This window comes from Sarcophilus harrisii, chromosome 3 (genome assembly GCF_902635505.1).
Source record: "Sarcophilus harrisii chromosome 3, mSarHar1.11, whole genome shotgun sequence".
Lineage (NCBI taxonomy): Eukaryota > Metazoa > Chordata > Mammalia > Dasyuromorphia > Dasyuridae > Sarcophilus > Sarcophilus harrisii.
In genome coordinates this window covers 604,403,524-604,419,333 of record NC_045428.1, presented here as the reverse complement: position 1 = coordinate 604,419,333, position 15,810 = coordinate 604,403,524, and the positions used below count along the sequence as shown (strand labels likewise).

General features: G+C 52.5%; 1 protein-coding gene across 1 annotated transcript; it reads right to left on the bottom strand.

The window, feature by feature from the left end:
* Nucleotides 1-121: 121 nt before the first annotated feature.
* Nucleotides 122-4,528, bottom strand: ZNF628 (zinc finger protein 628). The gene is made up of 2 exons (XM_031963520.1): nucleotides 3,980-4,528; nucleotides 122-3,406 (listed from the first exon to the last, which is right to left on the bottom strand). The coding sequence occupies exon 2, from the start codon at nucleotides 3,399-3,401 to the stop codon at nucleotides 213-215; it is 3,189 nt and encodes a 1,062-aa protein (XP_031819380.1). The 5' UTR covers nucleotides 3,402-3,406; nucleotides 3,980-4,528; the 3' UTR covers nucleotides 122-212.
* Nucleotides 4,529-15,810: the final 11,282 nt, after the last annotated feature.

Genomic DNA, 15,810 nt, shown 5'->3' with positions numbered 1-15,810 from the left:
AGGCCTTAGAGTTGAACTATTTATTTTACAGACTGGGAAACGGAGGCCCAGGCAGGGCAGGGCGCAGCCGGGCGGTCCCGGGGGGAAGGCTGGCCAGCGCAGGCCCCGGTGCCCGCTCCCAATGAAGACGACCAGGGGAGAGGGGCGGAGGAGATCTCTCTTTATTGGTACATGGGCCCCCGGCCGAGGCCGAGGCGGAGGCCGGCCGACGCTCAGAAGGTGTGCACCAGCTGCACGGCCGGCAGGGCCTGCACTATGTGAATGGAAGGCAAAGCCGGCTGGCCAGCCGTACCCGCGGGCCCGGGCCCCGAACCAGGGACCACCTGGACCACCTGTGGGCTGGGCCCGGGGGCGGCCCCGGGCGCCGGGCTGGGTGGAGGGGCCAACAGCTGGAGGGGAGGGCCCGGCACGCTCTCCACCAGGTCCGAAGGAGCCGAGGGGGCGCTGCGGATAATGAGAAGTTTCTGACCCTGGGGGCCCGGGGCGGACGACTCTGCCAGGCCCGGGGAGAGGGTCTCGACCCCCTGCACGCAGAGCCGGGTCTGCTCGCCATCGGCCCCGCTCAGAACCAGGACGCTCTGCAGGCCCTCCGCCGTCTGCAGGGTCTCGAAGTGCACATCCTGAACCACGGCCCCTCCGCCGCCCCCGCCCCCATCGCCCGAGCCCCCTTCTCCCCCGGGCCCGGGGCCAGCCAGCAGCTCGTCCCCCGGCCCGCCCTGCACCACAAACAGATTGGGACCCTCTGCCGGCCCACCGGACCCCCCGGGGCTGGCCAGTGGGCCGGCCACTGGCTGGAGCTGCAGGGAGACATCTGGGGTGGGGGGCAGCGGCTGCAGCTGGACCGTGGTCACTTCTTGTGCTGGCTGGAGGGGCTGCAGCTGGACCGTGGTCACTTCCTGTGCCGGCTGGAGGGGCTGCAGCTGGACCGTGGTGACTTCCTGGGACGTTTGAAGGGGCTGCAGCTGGACCGTGGTGACTTCCTGGGACGTTTGAAGGGGCTGCAGCTGGACCGTGGTGACTTCCTGGGCCGGCTGGAGGGGCTGCAGCTGGACCGTGGTGACTTCCTGGGCGGGCTGTAGTTGGACCGTGGTGACTTCCTGGGCCGGCCGGAGCGACTGCAGCCGAACCCCGCCGGTGTCCTGCGGCCCCACCTCTCCGCCGGCCACGCTCTGTAGGACGATGAGGCTCTGGCCCCCGCCTCCGGCGACGTTGCCCCCACCTCCCTGTCCCCCGACCGGCCCGGGACCGGGGAGCCAGACCATCCCGGGCGCTTGGTCTGCCCTCCCACCGTTCTTCGGACCCTTCTGGGACCCAGCCCCGGAGGCGGGCAGCAGGATGACCTTGGGAGGGGCCGGTGGGGGCGGAGGCGGCGTGGGTCTGGGGGGCTGGACGCTGCTGGGGATGAGCTGGAGCCCCTGGGCCGTCTGCACCAGCAGGAAGGTCTGTGAGTTGGCCGGGTTGGCCGGGCCGGGCCCCGCCTCCAGAGATAGGGTGGCCTGCAGGTGGGGCACGACGTGGACGTCCTGGGTGGCGGCGGGGGCCGCGGCCGGGGGCGCCGCGGCCGGGGGGGCCGGGGCGTGCGTCCGCAGGTGGCGCTGGAGGTAGGCGGCCATGACGAAGCCCCGGCCGCAGACGGTGCAGGCGAAGGGCCTCTCGGCGGAGTGGGTGCGCTGGTGCAGGAGCAGGTTGGAGGAGTGCGTGAAGGTCTTGGGGCAGAGCGGGCAGCGGAAGGGCCGCTCGCCCGTGTGCACCCGCTGGTGCTGCCGCAGGTTGGAGGTCTGCGCGAAGCTCTTGCCGCAGACGCCGCAGGAGTGCGGCCGCTCGCCCGTGTGCACGTGCCGGTGGCGCCGCAGGCAGGAGGTGTTGCGGAAGGCCTTGCCACACTCGGCGCAGGGGTAGGGCCGCTCGCCCGAGTGCAGCCGCAGGTGGTACTGGTAGTGGGAGCTCCACTTGAAGGTCAGGCCGCACTGGGCGCAGGTGAAGGCGCGCAGGCCCGTGTGGACCCGCTGGTGGATGGCCAGCAGGGACGAGCGCTTGAAGGCCTTGCCGCACTCCCCGCAGGGGTAGGGCCGCTCGCCCGTGTGGTCGCGCATGTGATAGCGCAGCCCCGAGGAGCCCTTGAAGGCCTTGCCGCACTCGGCGCACTTGTAGGGCCGGTCGCCCGGTGGTGCCGGGGCCGGGCCCGGGGCCGGGGCCTCCTGCGGGCAGGTGACCTCGGCCGCCTCGGCCTGCGGCAGCGGGCGCCCGGCCGCCGCCTCCTCGGCGTGGGCCCGCTGGTGGGCCAGCAGGCTGGCCAGCTGGGGGAAGGCCCGGTCGCAGCCGCCGCAGCGGTAGGAGGGCGCCGCGGCGGCCGGCCCGTGGCTCTGCTGGTGCCGAGACAGGCCGGCGGCCGTCTTAAAGGCCTTGCCGCAGGGCGAGCAGGTGAAGGGGGCAGGCTGGGCCGCGGCCGCCTCCACCCCGGGCCCCGGGCACGGCTGGTGCTCCAGGAGGAGGGTCTCGCTGGCGAAGGCCAGCTCGCAGCCCCCGCAGCGGTAGACCAGCTCCACGGTGGTCTCGGCCGCCGCCAGGAAGAGCTCGGGGACCACGGGGGGAGGGGGGGGCGGGGGCGGCGGCGGAGGGGGGGCCTCGGAGGCGTGTGTCTGCAGGTGGCGCTGGAGGTAGGCTTCGGAGGCGAAGACCTTCCCGCAGGGCTCGCAGCGGTGGGCGGAGGCCGTGGCCGCGGCCGGCCCGTGGGTGCGCTGGTGCAGCAGCAGGTTGGAGGAGTGCGTGAAGGTCTTGGGGCACGCCGGGCAGCGGAAGGGGCGCTCGCCCGTGTGCACCCGCTGGTGCTGCCGCAGGTTGGTGCTCTGGGTGAAGCTCTTGCCGCAGACGCCGCAGGGGTAGGGCCGCTCGCCCGTGTGCACGTGCCGGTGCCGGCGGAGGCTGGACGAGTTCTTGAAGGCCTTGGGGCAGTCCGGGCAGGGGTAGGGCCGCTCGCCCGTGTGCTGGCGCAGGTGGTACTGGTAGTGGGAGCTCCACTTGAAGGCCAGGCCACACTGGGCGCAGGTGAAGGCGCGCAGGCCCGTGTGCACGCTGCGGTGGATCTGCAGCAGGGACGAGCGCTTGAAGGCCTTGCCGCAGTCCGGGCAGGGGTAGGGCCGCTCGCCCGTGTGCCCCCGCTGGTGGTAGAGCAGGGCCGAGGAGCCCTTGAAGGCCTTGGGGCAGTCGGGGCACTTGTAGGGCCGCTCGCCCGTGTGCGTGCGCTGGTGATGGAGCAGCCGCGACGACCACTTGAAGGACTTGCCACACTCCCCGCACTCGTACTGGGCAGGCGCCGGCGGGGGGCCCGCGGGGGGCCCCGCCTGCTCCCCGGGCCCCTCGGTGGGCGGGGCTGGAGCCATGTCTAGGTGGGAGCCCACCATGACACCTGCGAGGGGCGGACAGGCGGGAAGCAGTTATTAGGCGCCTGCTGGATGCAGGGGGGGAACGCGTGTCAGTACGGGAATGGGGGGCAGCAGCAGGCCCCGGGGCACGGTGGGGGGGGGGGGGACGCGCGCCGCTCAGGGAAAGGGGGGAAGCCTTCTGGGGAGGGCCCCCTGGTGCCCGGGCAAAGGCGCGGAGGTAGGAGATGAGCCCAGACAGCGCTCAGCCCTCCTTCTTCCGGGAGGAAACTGAGGCACAAGGGGAACTTCCGCTCCCCTCGCCAGGCCTCGGTGTCTCCTTTCACAAATGCGGCCATTGGCCGCTGTCCCTTCCCTCGACTCCAGTGAACCCTCCTGGGCCCTTTAAGAATCTGACAGGCGCCTTTAAGAAGGCAGATTACTTTGCTGCCGACCAGAGGCAAGCCTAGGGGGCAGAAACTCCCCTTTAAGGACCGACGTCAGGCGCCCTGCTTAGTCCCACCCCTTCCGGTCACGCCGGTCACGCCCTTCCAGGTTCCCTTCCTCCCTCCCCAAAACCCCCCCACACCATCGGTTTTGTCCTTTTCTCGGTTTCTTACCTGCGGCCTCGGGGTTAGGGGAAACGGGGGGCCCTGAGGCGGGGGGGTGCTAGGAAGGTGGGAGTTCCGGGAGGGCCGGGGAGGGAGGACAGCCTCCCAAAGGGCCCGGCGCGAGGCAGCCAAGCTTGATCGGCGGCGGCCGCGCACACAAACTGTCTCCCTCATGCGTCACCACGCATGCGCGAACTTGATTGGCCGCCCCGAGGACTTCTGGGACCGGTAGTCCCAGCTGGGCTCAAAGTGAACTACAGTGCGCATGATCCCAGATTCCACTTCGAGACCGCTTAAATTGTTAGGGTCCACCCCGCGCGAGTCGAATCACTGCGCACGCGCAGTCTCCCACAAGCCGAAGCCTCAGCGCCTTCAAAGACTTATGATTCTTCATCGCTCCGTCTCTTGCGTCAGCGCGCGTGCTCGCTTGCGTGTTATCGTCCCCTGTTTGGGTCTCAGATCTTCCGTACTTCCGACGCATGCTCGTCCCGTGATGCGAACGAGGGCTCCTGCGCACGCGCACTTCTCGCTTTCCGAGATTGGACGTCGCGGCCTCTGCGCATTCTGGGATTTGTAGTTTACGCGAAGGACCATCTGCCCCTCCGACTCCCCAGACTGTCTGCTGGGGTCGGGGGCGTCCAGGCTCCGCCCGCCCCAGAAGCAGGAGGCTGGTGGCTCAAGAGGAGGCCGCTTTGGGCGGGACTTTGTCTTTTCCAGGTCCCCCTCCCATGGTCTAACTCCCAGCTTCTTAAACTGGGTCGGGATCCCCAAAGGGTTCCCAGAAGTGAAGGTGGGGGCGGGTCCAGAGTGAGCGGGGGGTGAAAGACAGCTGGTGTTCTGCCAAGATTTCCTTCTTTCCGTAAAAACAGACAAGCGCCCTCCTCTCGCCGAATTATATAGAGACTAAGAATTGTTCGAAAATAAACTTCTCATTTGTTATCAGTAAATGTTTTGTGTCCTTATATCCCAGGGTCATGGGAAAATTCTGGGCTGGAAAGGGGTCCGAGTGGAAAAAGTCTTAAATCCAAGTGGAAGGGCCAGGCCCTGGGGGCGGATGAGTAAGGGCCAAGGGCAGGGTCCGGAAGCCACCTACCCACCCGTACACGCCCCGGCAGCTCCCCAGAAACAAGCTTGGAGGAAGGTCCTCAGCCCCGGGACTGTTGGTTCTGCCCCTTCGAGCTCCAGGCTGGAGAGGAAGCCCAGCTAATCGTACCCCCCCAAAAAAAAAAAAAAAAACGGGCTCCTGCTTTAAGGGCACCTTTGGGAGACCCGGCTTGGAACAAGCGGCCTTCCCCGTAAGCCTTCTCTGGACATCGGTTCAAGCTCATCGGCCTCACTGCAACCACAGAGGGGAGCCTTAATCCTCCCCCCACCTCTCCGCCTCTCACCCCCAGCCCCCCAGCTCGCTGCAGCCCCGGGTCAGCCGCTGAATTGAAGGAGCCGGGCCCTCAGGTGGCCAAAGACTGTTCTGGGCCAGAGCCCTGAACTTGAAACAAAGGATGCCTACAAGGGGCTAAGTCAGTGCGACTGATGGGGACGATAGTTATGTAATTTAGCCTGGTTCAGGATGATCGATTTAGTCCTAATGCGCCAGAACTTGAAACAAGGCACTGAGTGGAATTGAGGAGACAGTGGTCAAATCTAGTTTAGAATCAATATAATCCTACAACAAATCATGGTTTCCCAGGGATGTAATGATTGGTGTGTACTCAGTGGGGGCATATAAGGAGGAGCTGTCAGGGCCAGAAGGGACAGACTCACTAGAAGCTCTCGGAGGCCGAGACAGATTCATGCCATCGTCCACCTTTGTGGTGGCTGCAGGCTGAAGCACAAACCTTTGGATTCAGAGACAGTCGGGGAGATTCAGAAGCCAGAGGAGGCAGGAGGGAGCTCAAGCTCTCGGAACCAAGGAGAGAGACAGGCCTCCAGAAAACTAGCGAGACCCAAATGAAGGAGACAATAAAGGATTTGGACTTTGCTGCTCAGGGTGGTGATTACTGAACTGAAAGGAAGGCTGCTCCCAGAGACCCCGAGAAAAGCAAACAAGAGAACATGACATTTTAGAGAGAATATTACAAACGAGCCCTCCCAATAATGCAGTAGGGAGGGAATGGGCTGCTGTTGGAATCCTAGTGTCAACTCAACTTGAAACAAGGTGAAAACTCAAGGGTGATGTCAGAATCCTGCTGTTAACTCAATAGAATTGATACAGTGCTTATTGGTTCACACCTTAGAGTGAATCCTTACAAGGTGATAAGTTGCTAATACTGATGGAAACAATGCTTGTGTTCATACCTTTAGAGAGCTCATAAGTATCCAAGTACTCAATGGAGTTCACAGTTTGGGAGATTCTGGGTCTAGAAAGAGATATCGGAATTCACACTTTCCTTAGGGCCAGAGAGCATGCTGGGAGATATCCCACAATCCCACTCTCAGAGAAGTAGCATAAATAGAGCACTCTGGGAGATACAGGAGGATACTGGCCTCGGTTGGAGAGTGAGAAGCCACGAGTCGGAACTGACTGGAGCTACAGAGAGATTCATTGCATCTTCCAACTTGGTGCTGGCTGGAGGCTGAAGAAAGCAGAGGCAGAAGCCAAGGACAAAGCTGCAAGATCTCTTGGAGCCAAGCAGAGAGTTAGGCCTCAACTAACCGGGCTAATTTGGAAGGAGAAATAAACGTCTGCATTTTTACCAGCTGGCTGCGATTTTGGAGTAATTATTGATTGTAACTGAAACTAAGGCTGCCTCCAGGAAAACCTTGACAGGCTGCCGCCCACCTTCAGGGCTGGCAGCTTTGGGGAGTGGAGTGGCCCCTCCTGCCCCCAGGATTCCCATTCTCCCCCATTGTCCGCCACTCACAGGGAAGTCTATGTGTAATGGATCTAATTGTGACATCAGTGCGGTGCAATGGGTAGAGCACGGGCCTGGAGTCAGGCAGAATTGAGTTCCAATGTGACCTCAGATCCTTACTAGCCCAGGTCAGGTGCACAAGTCACTTCAGTTTGCCTCAGTTTCTTCATCTGTCAAATGAGTTGGAGAAGGAAATGGCCAACCACTGAACCACATGCAGATATAATATATAATAGATATAATCAGGGGAGCATCCCCCCTTCCTCATACTCACCCCAGCCCCAGCTAGAGAACACCCCTTGGAACAGACCTAGACCTGGACCTTTCCAGTGCCACATTCCCAGGGTCCTTTTGACAGAGGACGTGACTCCCAGGGATTTCTGCTTGGGTTCCATTGGCCACTATTTCCACGCCCCTGGTGGGGCTGAGGGGGCTTATGTGGCTTCAAAGCTTCCTCAGAAAAGCTCCTTAGAGAGAAGGAGGCTCTTCTGGTGTTTTTTTTGCCTTCTGAAAATCTAGCTTGGAACTTTGGGACTTCTGGGAGGGGAGCACAAGGGACTTCTGCCTCATCCGCAGGCCTTGGGGTGGTCCCCAGGCTTTGCTTGCCCCAGGCTGCTTGGCCTGCTTGGGTTTGCTCAGATGCAGCTTGACTTTGGGGGCTCCCGAGTCCCCCCATAGGGAGCCCCTAAAGCTGCTTTTCAAAGGCGATGGGCCTAAGTCCCCAGCTGGTTTGGAAGCTGGAGGAAGCTGTCCAGAGAGCGCCTGGGGAAAGGCACCACAAGAACATGGTCCTGCCCTGGGCAAGTACTCGTGGCTTGGCTTTGGGGCCTCCATCAGTCCCAGGGATGAGGAGTTTAAGTTACAGCCTCAAAATGAAGTCTTCATGTGTTCATCAGCCTTCTCCATCTTAAACTCTTCCCCATGTGGGATGGAAATCAGGAGCTGTCCCCCACTTGGCCCGCAGCAGCTTTGGGGAGCCACAGACATGAGCTAAACTTTAATCTCCCGAGCAGGACTGGATTGGGGGCTCAAAGAGCGAGAGTGGGAGAAAAGGGGGCTACGCCCTCCCTTCATAGTCCCAGGCTCCCCCAGGATGGTGAGTCCGGGACTGGCGGCCCCTTAAGGATGAGGGGGGACAGGCCAGCAGCCCTGGGTCAGCAGGGGGTCTGGGAGGGGGTCTGCCCACATGCTGCCTCCCCTAGAAGGAGGTAGCTATACCTGCTTCTTTGGATCTTCATCATCTTACTCAGTACCTGGTGCATAATAAGCGCTTAATAAACACTTGTTAATTAACTAATACCTTTGCGAGGCTCTGGGAGGATTAATGTCCCAGAAGTGCTTTGCAAGCTACCAAATGCTACACAAATGGGTCCTATTATTATCATTGGCATCCTCATCCCACAAAGGTGGCTTCAGGAGGGGAAAGGGAACAAGTATTTATTAAGTACCTACTATGTGCCAGGCACTGTGCTGCTGAATGCTTTGCAAATATTATTTAATGCTCACAACAACCCTAGATGAGTAAGATCTATTATTTCCATTTTATAGTTGTGGAAACTAAGGTAGACAGGTTAAATGACTTGCATAGGATCACACAACCAGAAAGATCCAAGTCTGCATTTGGACTGATTCCAGCACCCTAATTCTCCACATGGCTGCCTTGAGAGATGGGCCAGTATTGGGGACAATGCTTAAAAATGATCTTATTTTATGGATAAAAGACTGAGTCCAAAACTAAGATGCCGGGGACAGTGAAGGAACTGAAAAGGCAGAAAGGGGAGGAGGAAGGAGCTGGGAGACATGGAAGACTGGAAGTGTAGCCATGTGACCCAGTTCTGAGGGGGGCATGATGGAGAAAGAAGTTTAGAGAGGCAGAAGAGGGGTCTGGAGAAGCATGAAGGCCCCCTCACCGCTGCTCCCTCAAAAAAGTCTATGTACCGACAACAACAAGATTAAAGGAAGATCAATCCTGATGGATGCGGCTCTTTTCAACATGCAGGTGATACAGGCCGGTTCCAATGGTCTTGTGATGGAGAGAGGATCGTCTGAGCCCAGAGAGAGGATTGTGGGAACTGAGTGGGGAGCACGCTATCGCATTCTCCCTCTTTTTGTTGTTGTTCGCTTGCTTTTTTTCTTTCTCATTTGTTCCCTTTTGGATCTGATTTTTCTTGTGCGGCGAGAAAATTGTGGCGATACGTATAGGAGCATTGCACATGTTTAATATAGATCAGATTATTTGATGTCTAGGAAAGGCAGTGGCGGGAAGGGAGGGAAAGTTTGGAACACCAGGTTTGACAAGGATGAAGGTTGAAAATTATCCATGTATATGTTTTGAAAATAAAAAGCTTTAATTAAAAAAAAAAACTGTAAAATGTCCCATAGAACTGCTTTGGATAAATCCCATAAAAAAGTCTATGCACTATGTATTCAGTATATAGCTTGTATTTAATTTTCAGCACATATTTGCTCTTCTGAGCATGGTTTTTTTTTATCTTTTTTCTAGCACATAAGGGAGGACAGAATCAATCCCATTAAAAAAAACAACAACAACTTTCTTTTTTTCTTTCTTTCTTTCTTTCTTTCTTTCTTTCTTTCTTTCTTTCTTTCTTTCTTTCTTTCTTTCTTTCTTTTAAAATTTTTTTCAATAGTATTTTATTTTCCAAATACATGTAAAGATAGTTTTTAACATTCATTTTTGTAAGACGTTGTGTTCTGGATTTTTCTCCTTGCCTCCCTTCCTTCCCCCCCACCCACCCCCCCTTTCACAAGACAGGAAGTAATCTGATAGAGGTTAAATGTCTGCCATTTTTAAAAAGATGTTTTCCTATTTGTCACATTGTGTAAGAAAAATCAGACCCAATGGTAGGAAAAAAAAAAAAACACAAGAAACAAGCAAAAGAAAATACTAAGCTTCCGTCCACATTGAGTCTCCGGATGCAGATGGTATTTTCCATCCTGAGTCTACTGGAATTGCCTTGAATCACTGCTGGGAAAAGCCACGTCTATCACTCAGTCATCACCCAATCTGACCATTACTGTGTACAACGATCTCCTGATCGTTTTTTTCGGCAGCTGTTCATCTAAGTCCTTTCAGACTTTTCTGAAATCAGCCTGTTCATCATTTCTTATAGAATATGGCTATTCCATTGTATCCATATCCCGGAACTTAGAACGGCTGCCCCTTTCCTTAACACTTCCCAGCGTATCAACATCCATCGTAATCTGTGGTGTCCAGAACTGAACGCAGTCCTCCATCCTGCAGATATGGTCTGCCAAAGACAGAGGACATTGGGACAATCACCTTCTTATTCCCAGAAGCTCTGCTTCTCTAATTGCAGGCCAAGTTGGTATTTGATTGTTTATTTGTTCCCCTTGCTGCTTCTCACTGCTGGGTGAATCGTGTTTGTGGTCCACTACAGCCCTCAGATCTTTTTCACAGCAATTACTAGCTAACCAAACTCCTTCCAATAAAGTGATTTTTTTCATCCCGTATGATAGTTTTCCTTGACAGCTTTGTGACATGTGCAAATGTGATTACTATGCCATTTATGCTTTTATTCAAATCAGTAACTAAACTATTCGACCAAGTGAAGATCCCTGAACCCTCCAGTGGAGACCTTCCTGCCACATTAACTCTCAACAATAATACCTACTCTTTGAGTCTGACTATCTGAATCAACCTAATTATATTATTCATCCCCTGATCTAAATTGTTCCGTCTTCTACACAAAAGGAATTTAAGATAATTATCTTATTAATCATATTATACTATTAACTAATTATATTAATTATAAGATAATTAAATAAATATAAGATAAATTATTAAATTATCAAAAGCATCAGCAAAATCCAGGGAAACTCTTATTTACAGCATTCTCTCACCTACTAGGTTAGGGCAAGTAAGTGGAACAATAGTGTACTGGGCCTGGAGTCGGGAGGACTCATCTCCCTGAGTTCAAATCTGGTCTCAGACACTTATAGTTGTGTGAGCCTGGATAAGGCACTTTACCCTCTTTGTCTCAGTTTCCTCATCTGTAAAATGAGCTGGAGAAGGAAATGGCCAAACCACTCTATTATCTCTGCCAAAACAATGCCAAAGGGGATCACAAGGAGTCAGATACAAATACTAAATGACTCAATAGCTAAGTAATGGAGCACTGTTATCTTGTTATCTTAGGGAGCAAATCTCTGTCAGTCTCATGTTCTCCCACTTCCAGTGTAGGAGTTGATGTTCTTTGAGGCCTAAACAGAAACAATGAAAATGGAGCAGCTCTTCCTTCTCTCTGTATTGTCCTCCCAGTCAATTTGAAACAAAGGGCCTTTCCCTCCTTGGCTTAGCTTTCATTTCCTCTCCTTTTTTGGTTGCTGTTGCTTTCAGGATTACTAGTTCCCACCCTGACCTCTGTCCCATTTGAGAACAACATATCTCTTAGTTCCCTATGTATACTGGGTACCCACCTTTTTTCCTACATTTTTCTTTTTTTATCTGATTTCATTTACATAAAAGCTTTTAAGGTTCATATAATCAAAATTAGTCCAGCTAGGTCGCACAGTGGATCGACTGCCAAGTCCTGGAGTTAGGAGGACCTGAGGACACTTACTAGCTGTCACTTGCCTCAGTTTGCCTCAGTTTCCTCATTTGTAAAATGAGCTGGAGAAGGAAATGGCAAACCATTCTAGTATTTTTACCAAGAAAATCAGAAACCAGGGTCACAAAGAATCGGACATGATTGAAATGACTCAAGAGTGAAATTAAAGTAAGGTATTTCATCCTTGGGGATGCCTTTGACTTAAGGACTCACCATCTCCATGTTTGTGAAAAGTACTTGATCTCATTTTCTTCTCATTTTTTAATGGTATCGATGGGGTATGAGAAGTCATGAAGGAGGAGAATCATCCAGAAAGAATCTATAGGCCATCTCCAAGTCAAGGGACAAAAGCTTTTCTATGACACTATAAGGGGAGGGGGGCTAAGTTCCCTTGCAGAAATCACAATTAACAAAGGGGAAGAGGAGAACTTTTATGGGAAAGGACTCATAGTGAGGTATGTTTGCTTCAGAAAGTAATAACCTGGAGGGAAAGGGTCTTGAGCTCTATAGTGTGGGCTCCTGATTGTATATGTATATGTATATGTAACTATGGGATCAAGATAATCCTGTCAAAGCCAGAAATTCAACAAAGACCTCCTCTTGTCAGTTCTCCCCCTTATGGCCCACCTACTACCAGGGAGTTCTTTTACTGGGGTCGTGTTCACTCCATCATGTGTCTTCTTTATTATCTTGCTCTCTGAGGCCATCTTAGCTATTCTCAACAAGCAGTTACTGAGCATCTGCCATATATGAAGCATTTCCTAAACACCGGGGAAACAGAGTCAAAATATAAATTCTCTGCCTGCCTGGAGAGACTTACATGAACTGATGCTGAGTGAAATGAGCAGGACCAGGAGATCATTATATACTTCAACAACAATACTAGATGATGATCAATCCTGATGGACGTGGCCATCTTCAGCAACGAGATGAGCCAAATCAGTTCCATTTGTTCAATAATGAAGAGAACCAGTTATACTCAGCGAAAGAACTCTGGGAGATGACTATGAACCACTACATAGAATTCCCAATCCCTCTATCTTTGTCCGCCTGCATTTTTGATTTCCTTCACAGGCTAATTGTTCACTATTTCAAAGTCCGATTCTTCTTGTACAGCAAAATAACTGCATGAACATGTATACTTATATTGTATTTAATTTATACTTTAACATATTTAACATGTATTGGTCAACCTGCCATGGGGGAGGGGGTGGAGGGAAGGAGGGGAAAAGTTGGAACAAAAGGATTTGCAATTGTCAGTGCTATAAAATTACCCATGCAGAGAACTTGTAAATAAAAGGCTATAATAAAAAAAAAAAATTCTCTGCCTTGGTGGAATTGCCATTCTCACAGGGCTGTGTCGGGGTGGCGATGGTGGTGTTCTGTGATACACCCAGAGAATCATTCTGTAGAAAATAATATGAATATTAAGTAATTTAAGATTCAAGAGGGTTAAAGCAGTGGAGGGCAGAGTTGGGCGGAGCTGCTCCCTCTCCCACCCTTTCCAGGGGGCTTCCCCTGAGCTGCTCTCTTCCATCTGCTGGATTTCAAAGTTCCTGGGATTTCCACTCTTCTAGCTCACAGCTTTGGGGCTATTGCAGGACTTTTTTTTTTTTTTTTTTTTTTTTTAATAGCCTTTTATTTACAGGTTATATGTATGAGTAACTTTATATTGCAGGACTTTTGATTGGACCCCAGACAGTCTTTAGGCATTTAAATATTCCTTTAATGGAGCTCTTTTTCTGCCGCTCATATTCTTTTTCCTCAACCTCTTTTCCCCTTTTATTTCCTAAACTATTATCTGAAGTACGGTGACATTCACTGCAAATCCCATCCTTTCTTGCTTACCAACCTGGCTCCTTGAAAACTGGCCCAGGAGTTACACTGAGCAAGACTGCCCCAAGCCGGGGGGAGGTGGGGGGCAGGGGATTGAGAGGTGTTTTTCCCATCTGTACTGTTTGGATCCTTAGCTGCTATGGAGCTCAAGATCGAAAGGGCTGGATGGGGCTGCTCTTTGCTGGGCCAGGCTGTGGGTGACCCTGCGAAAGGAGGGCAGAACCTGGAGGCAGGGACCCCCGCGGCGGAATCCTGCCTCAGACTCTAGCTCCCTGGCCCTGGGCGGCCCTGTAACATATGTAAATCATGGCACACATGAATGGTAACTGTTATCATTACTTTCCCCTGGAAACTCCATCAGTATCGCCTGCATTTACTTGTGTTTCCTGCTGGTTACTCTGTTGCAAGTGTGAAGCTCTGTGGGCTGCATGTAGGCTTAGTAAGTATCCCCTCTAGTCATTGGGGGGCGCTACAGTAATAAAAAATGTTTCAATTTACCTGTAGTTCCTTCCTTAAGCCCACAAGAAAACAGTGTATCACTATGTTAATTATCCAGCCAGGGAAGGAATATATTACCTGAGCTGTCCACACGTGGCTCTGTACTTAAGTCACCAGTTTTGTGGTTTTGCTGGTTTCCCTGTGGCCGGCCGCCACCAGAAAGCTTTGGAGCAAGATAAAACTCACTCTGGCAGGGGTCTGAACTTAACAAGGATCGGGGAGAAAATGAAATAGTGTTCACGTCATTAAAATTTAGCGCTCCAGGGCTAGGCATTCCTACTCGACCTAATTTTGATTACATGAACTTCTTAAAATTATTTTTTTTTCTCTGAGGCAATAGTGACTTGACCAGAGTCACACAGTCAGGAAGTGTTAAGTGTCTGAGGTCAGATTTGAATTCAGGTCCTCTTGACTTCCGGTCTGATCCTTTAGCCACCGTGAGACATAACTGCCCCTAATTCTTTTTGTTTTCATTAATTGTATTGATGGGAACAACATTATCCTCTATGGGCCTCAGTTTCTTTATCTGCAAAATAGAGACAATCAGGGTGAATGTGAGGATCAAATGAGATAATATTTGTTTAAGTGCTTGCACACCTTAATGGGCTATGTAATTGAGCACTGTTATCTTGTTATCATTACACATGCAAAGATGACCCTCAACCCGCAGAAAATGGTTACATGAACTTTACAAACTTTTGCATGAATGAAATCAATGCAGCTTGGATAAAAAAGGAAAAATGAAGGGGAAATCTTGGGATCTACTATTTCCACTCTTTATCAAACAATTCTTTTCATTTACTAGATAAATGCAACCAATCTACTGTAGCCAATAGCTTTATTATTATTTTAAGAAATTAAAGGGATACTAATTATTAATTAATTAATATTAAGAAAAAAAGGGGAAATTGTTAGGTTCAGCCCGTTTGGAGCCCTCTGCCCCAACCATTCCAAACTCCCTCCACTTATCTTTTGGGAAATGCGAGTATTTAGGGGAAGGTCTGTAGGCACCTTGACCAGCAGATGAAGAAGGAATAAAAGGCGGATGTGTTAATGTTTACTGTGTTTATGTATTATTATGTTTACGTTTGAGGCCCCACCTCTGGGCCTCCATTTGCTTCTGTGCCAGCTGACATTCTCCAGCTCTTGGGATCTCTTCTCACTCTTGTCCCCATTTTTGCTCCTGGTCTGGTTATTTTGGCGGCCCCAGTGCCAAGAAGCTAAAGCAAGTGCAGTGGGCACATCTGGCTACACGGCCTCCGCAGGCTGGCTAAACCAGGCTGAGAGTAACTGAAAGGCCTCAGACCTGGCTCACTAACACTGCCTGCAGCCCTTCTCCCAAAGTCTTGACCCATCCTTACCAGCTGTGTGACTGTGGGCAAATCATCGGGCCTGGGCCCATGGGGCAGGAACCCGGGCAATCTCCAACTGTCCCTCAGTGAGGGAGACAGAGACAGCAATGACCAAGGAAGAGATGGGAACTAAGAAAAGAGATCTCTAAGAGATCAAGAGCCGGAGAGAGAGATACTGAGATGGAGACCCACAGAAATGAACAGAATAAGAAGAGATGGGACATGGAAGTCGGGGATACAAGGGAAAGTCGGTTGAAGCTCAGAGAGCCCTTGGAGCAGATCTAAGTCACAGCTGAGTGAATGGAGATCTTTTTCTCCCTTTGTAGAGACCACATGCAACTCTTTTTTAAAAAATAGCTTTTTATTTACAAAACAGATGCATGGGTAATTTTTCAACATCGACCCTTGCAAAACCTTCTGTTCCGAGTTTTCCCCTCCTTCCCCCCAATCCTCCTCTAGATGGCAGGTAGTCCAATAAACACATGCAATTCTTAGGTGCATGGATCCCCCCCCCTCAATAACGCTGCAGTAGTTTTCCAGTCATGTCTGTCTCTTAAAGATTTCACTTGAGGTTTTCTTGACCAGGATACTGCAGCACTTTGCCTTTTCCTTCTCTAGCTTATTTGACAGATGAGTAAACTGAGGCCACAGGGGTAGTGGTTTGCCCAGGGTCACACAACTAGTAAGTGTCTGAGGCTGGATTTGAATGCAAG

Coding starts and splice junctions, on each gene's coding strand:
- ZNF628 (XM_031963520.1), bottom strand. CDS start 3,401: ATGGTGGGCTCCCACCTAGACATGGCTCCAGCCCCGCCCACCGAGGGG.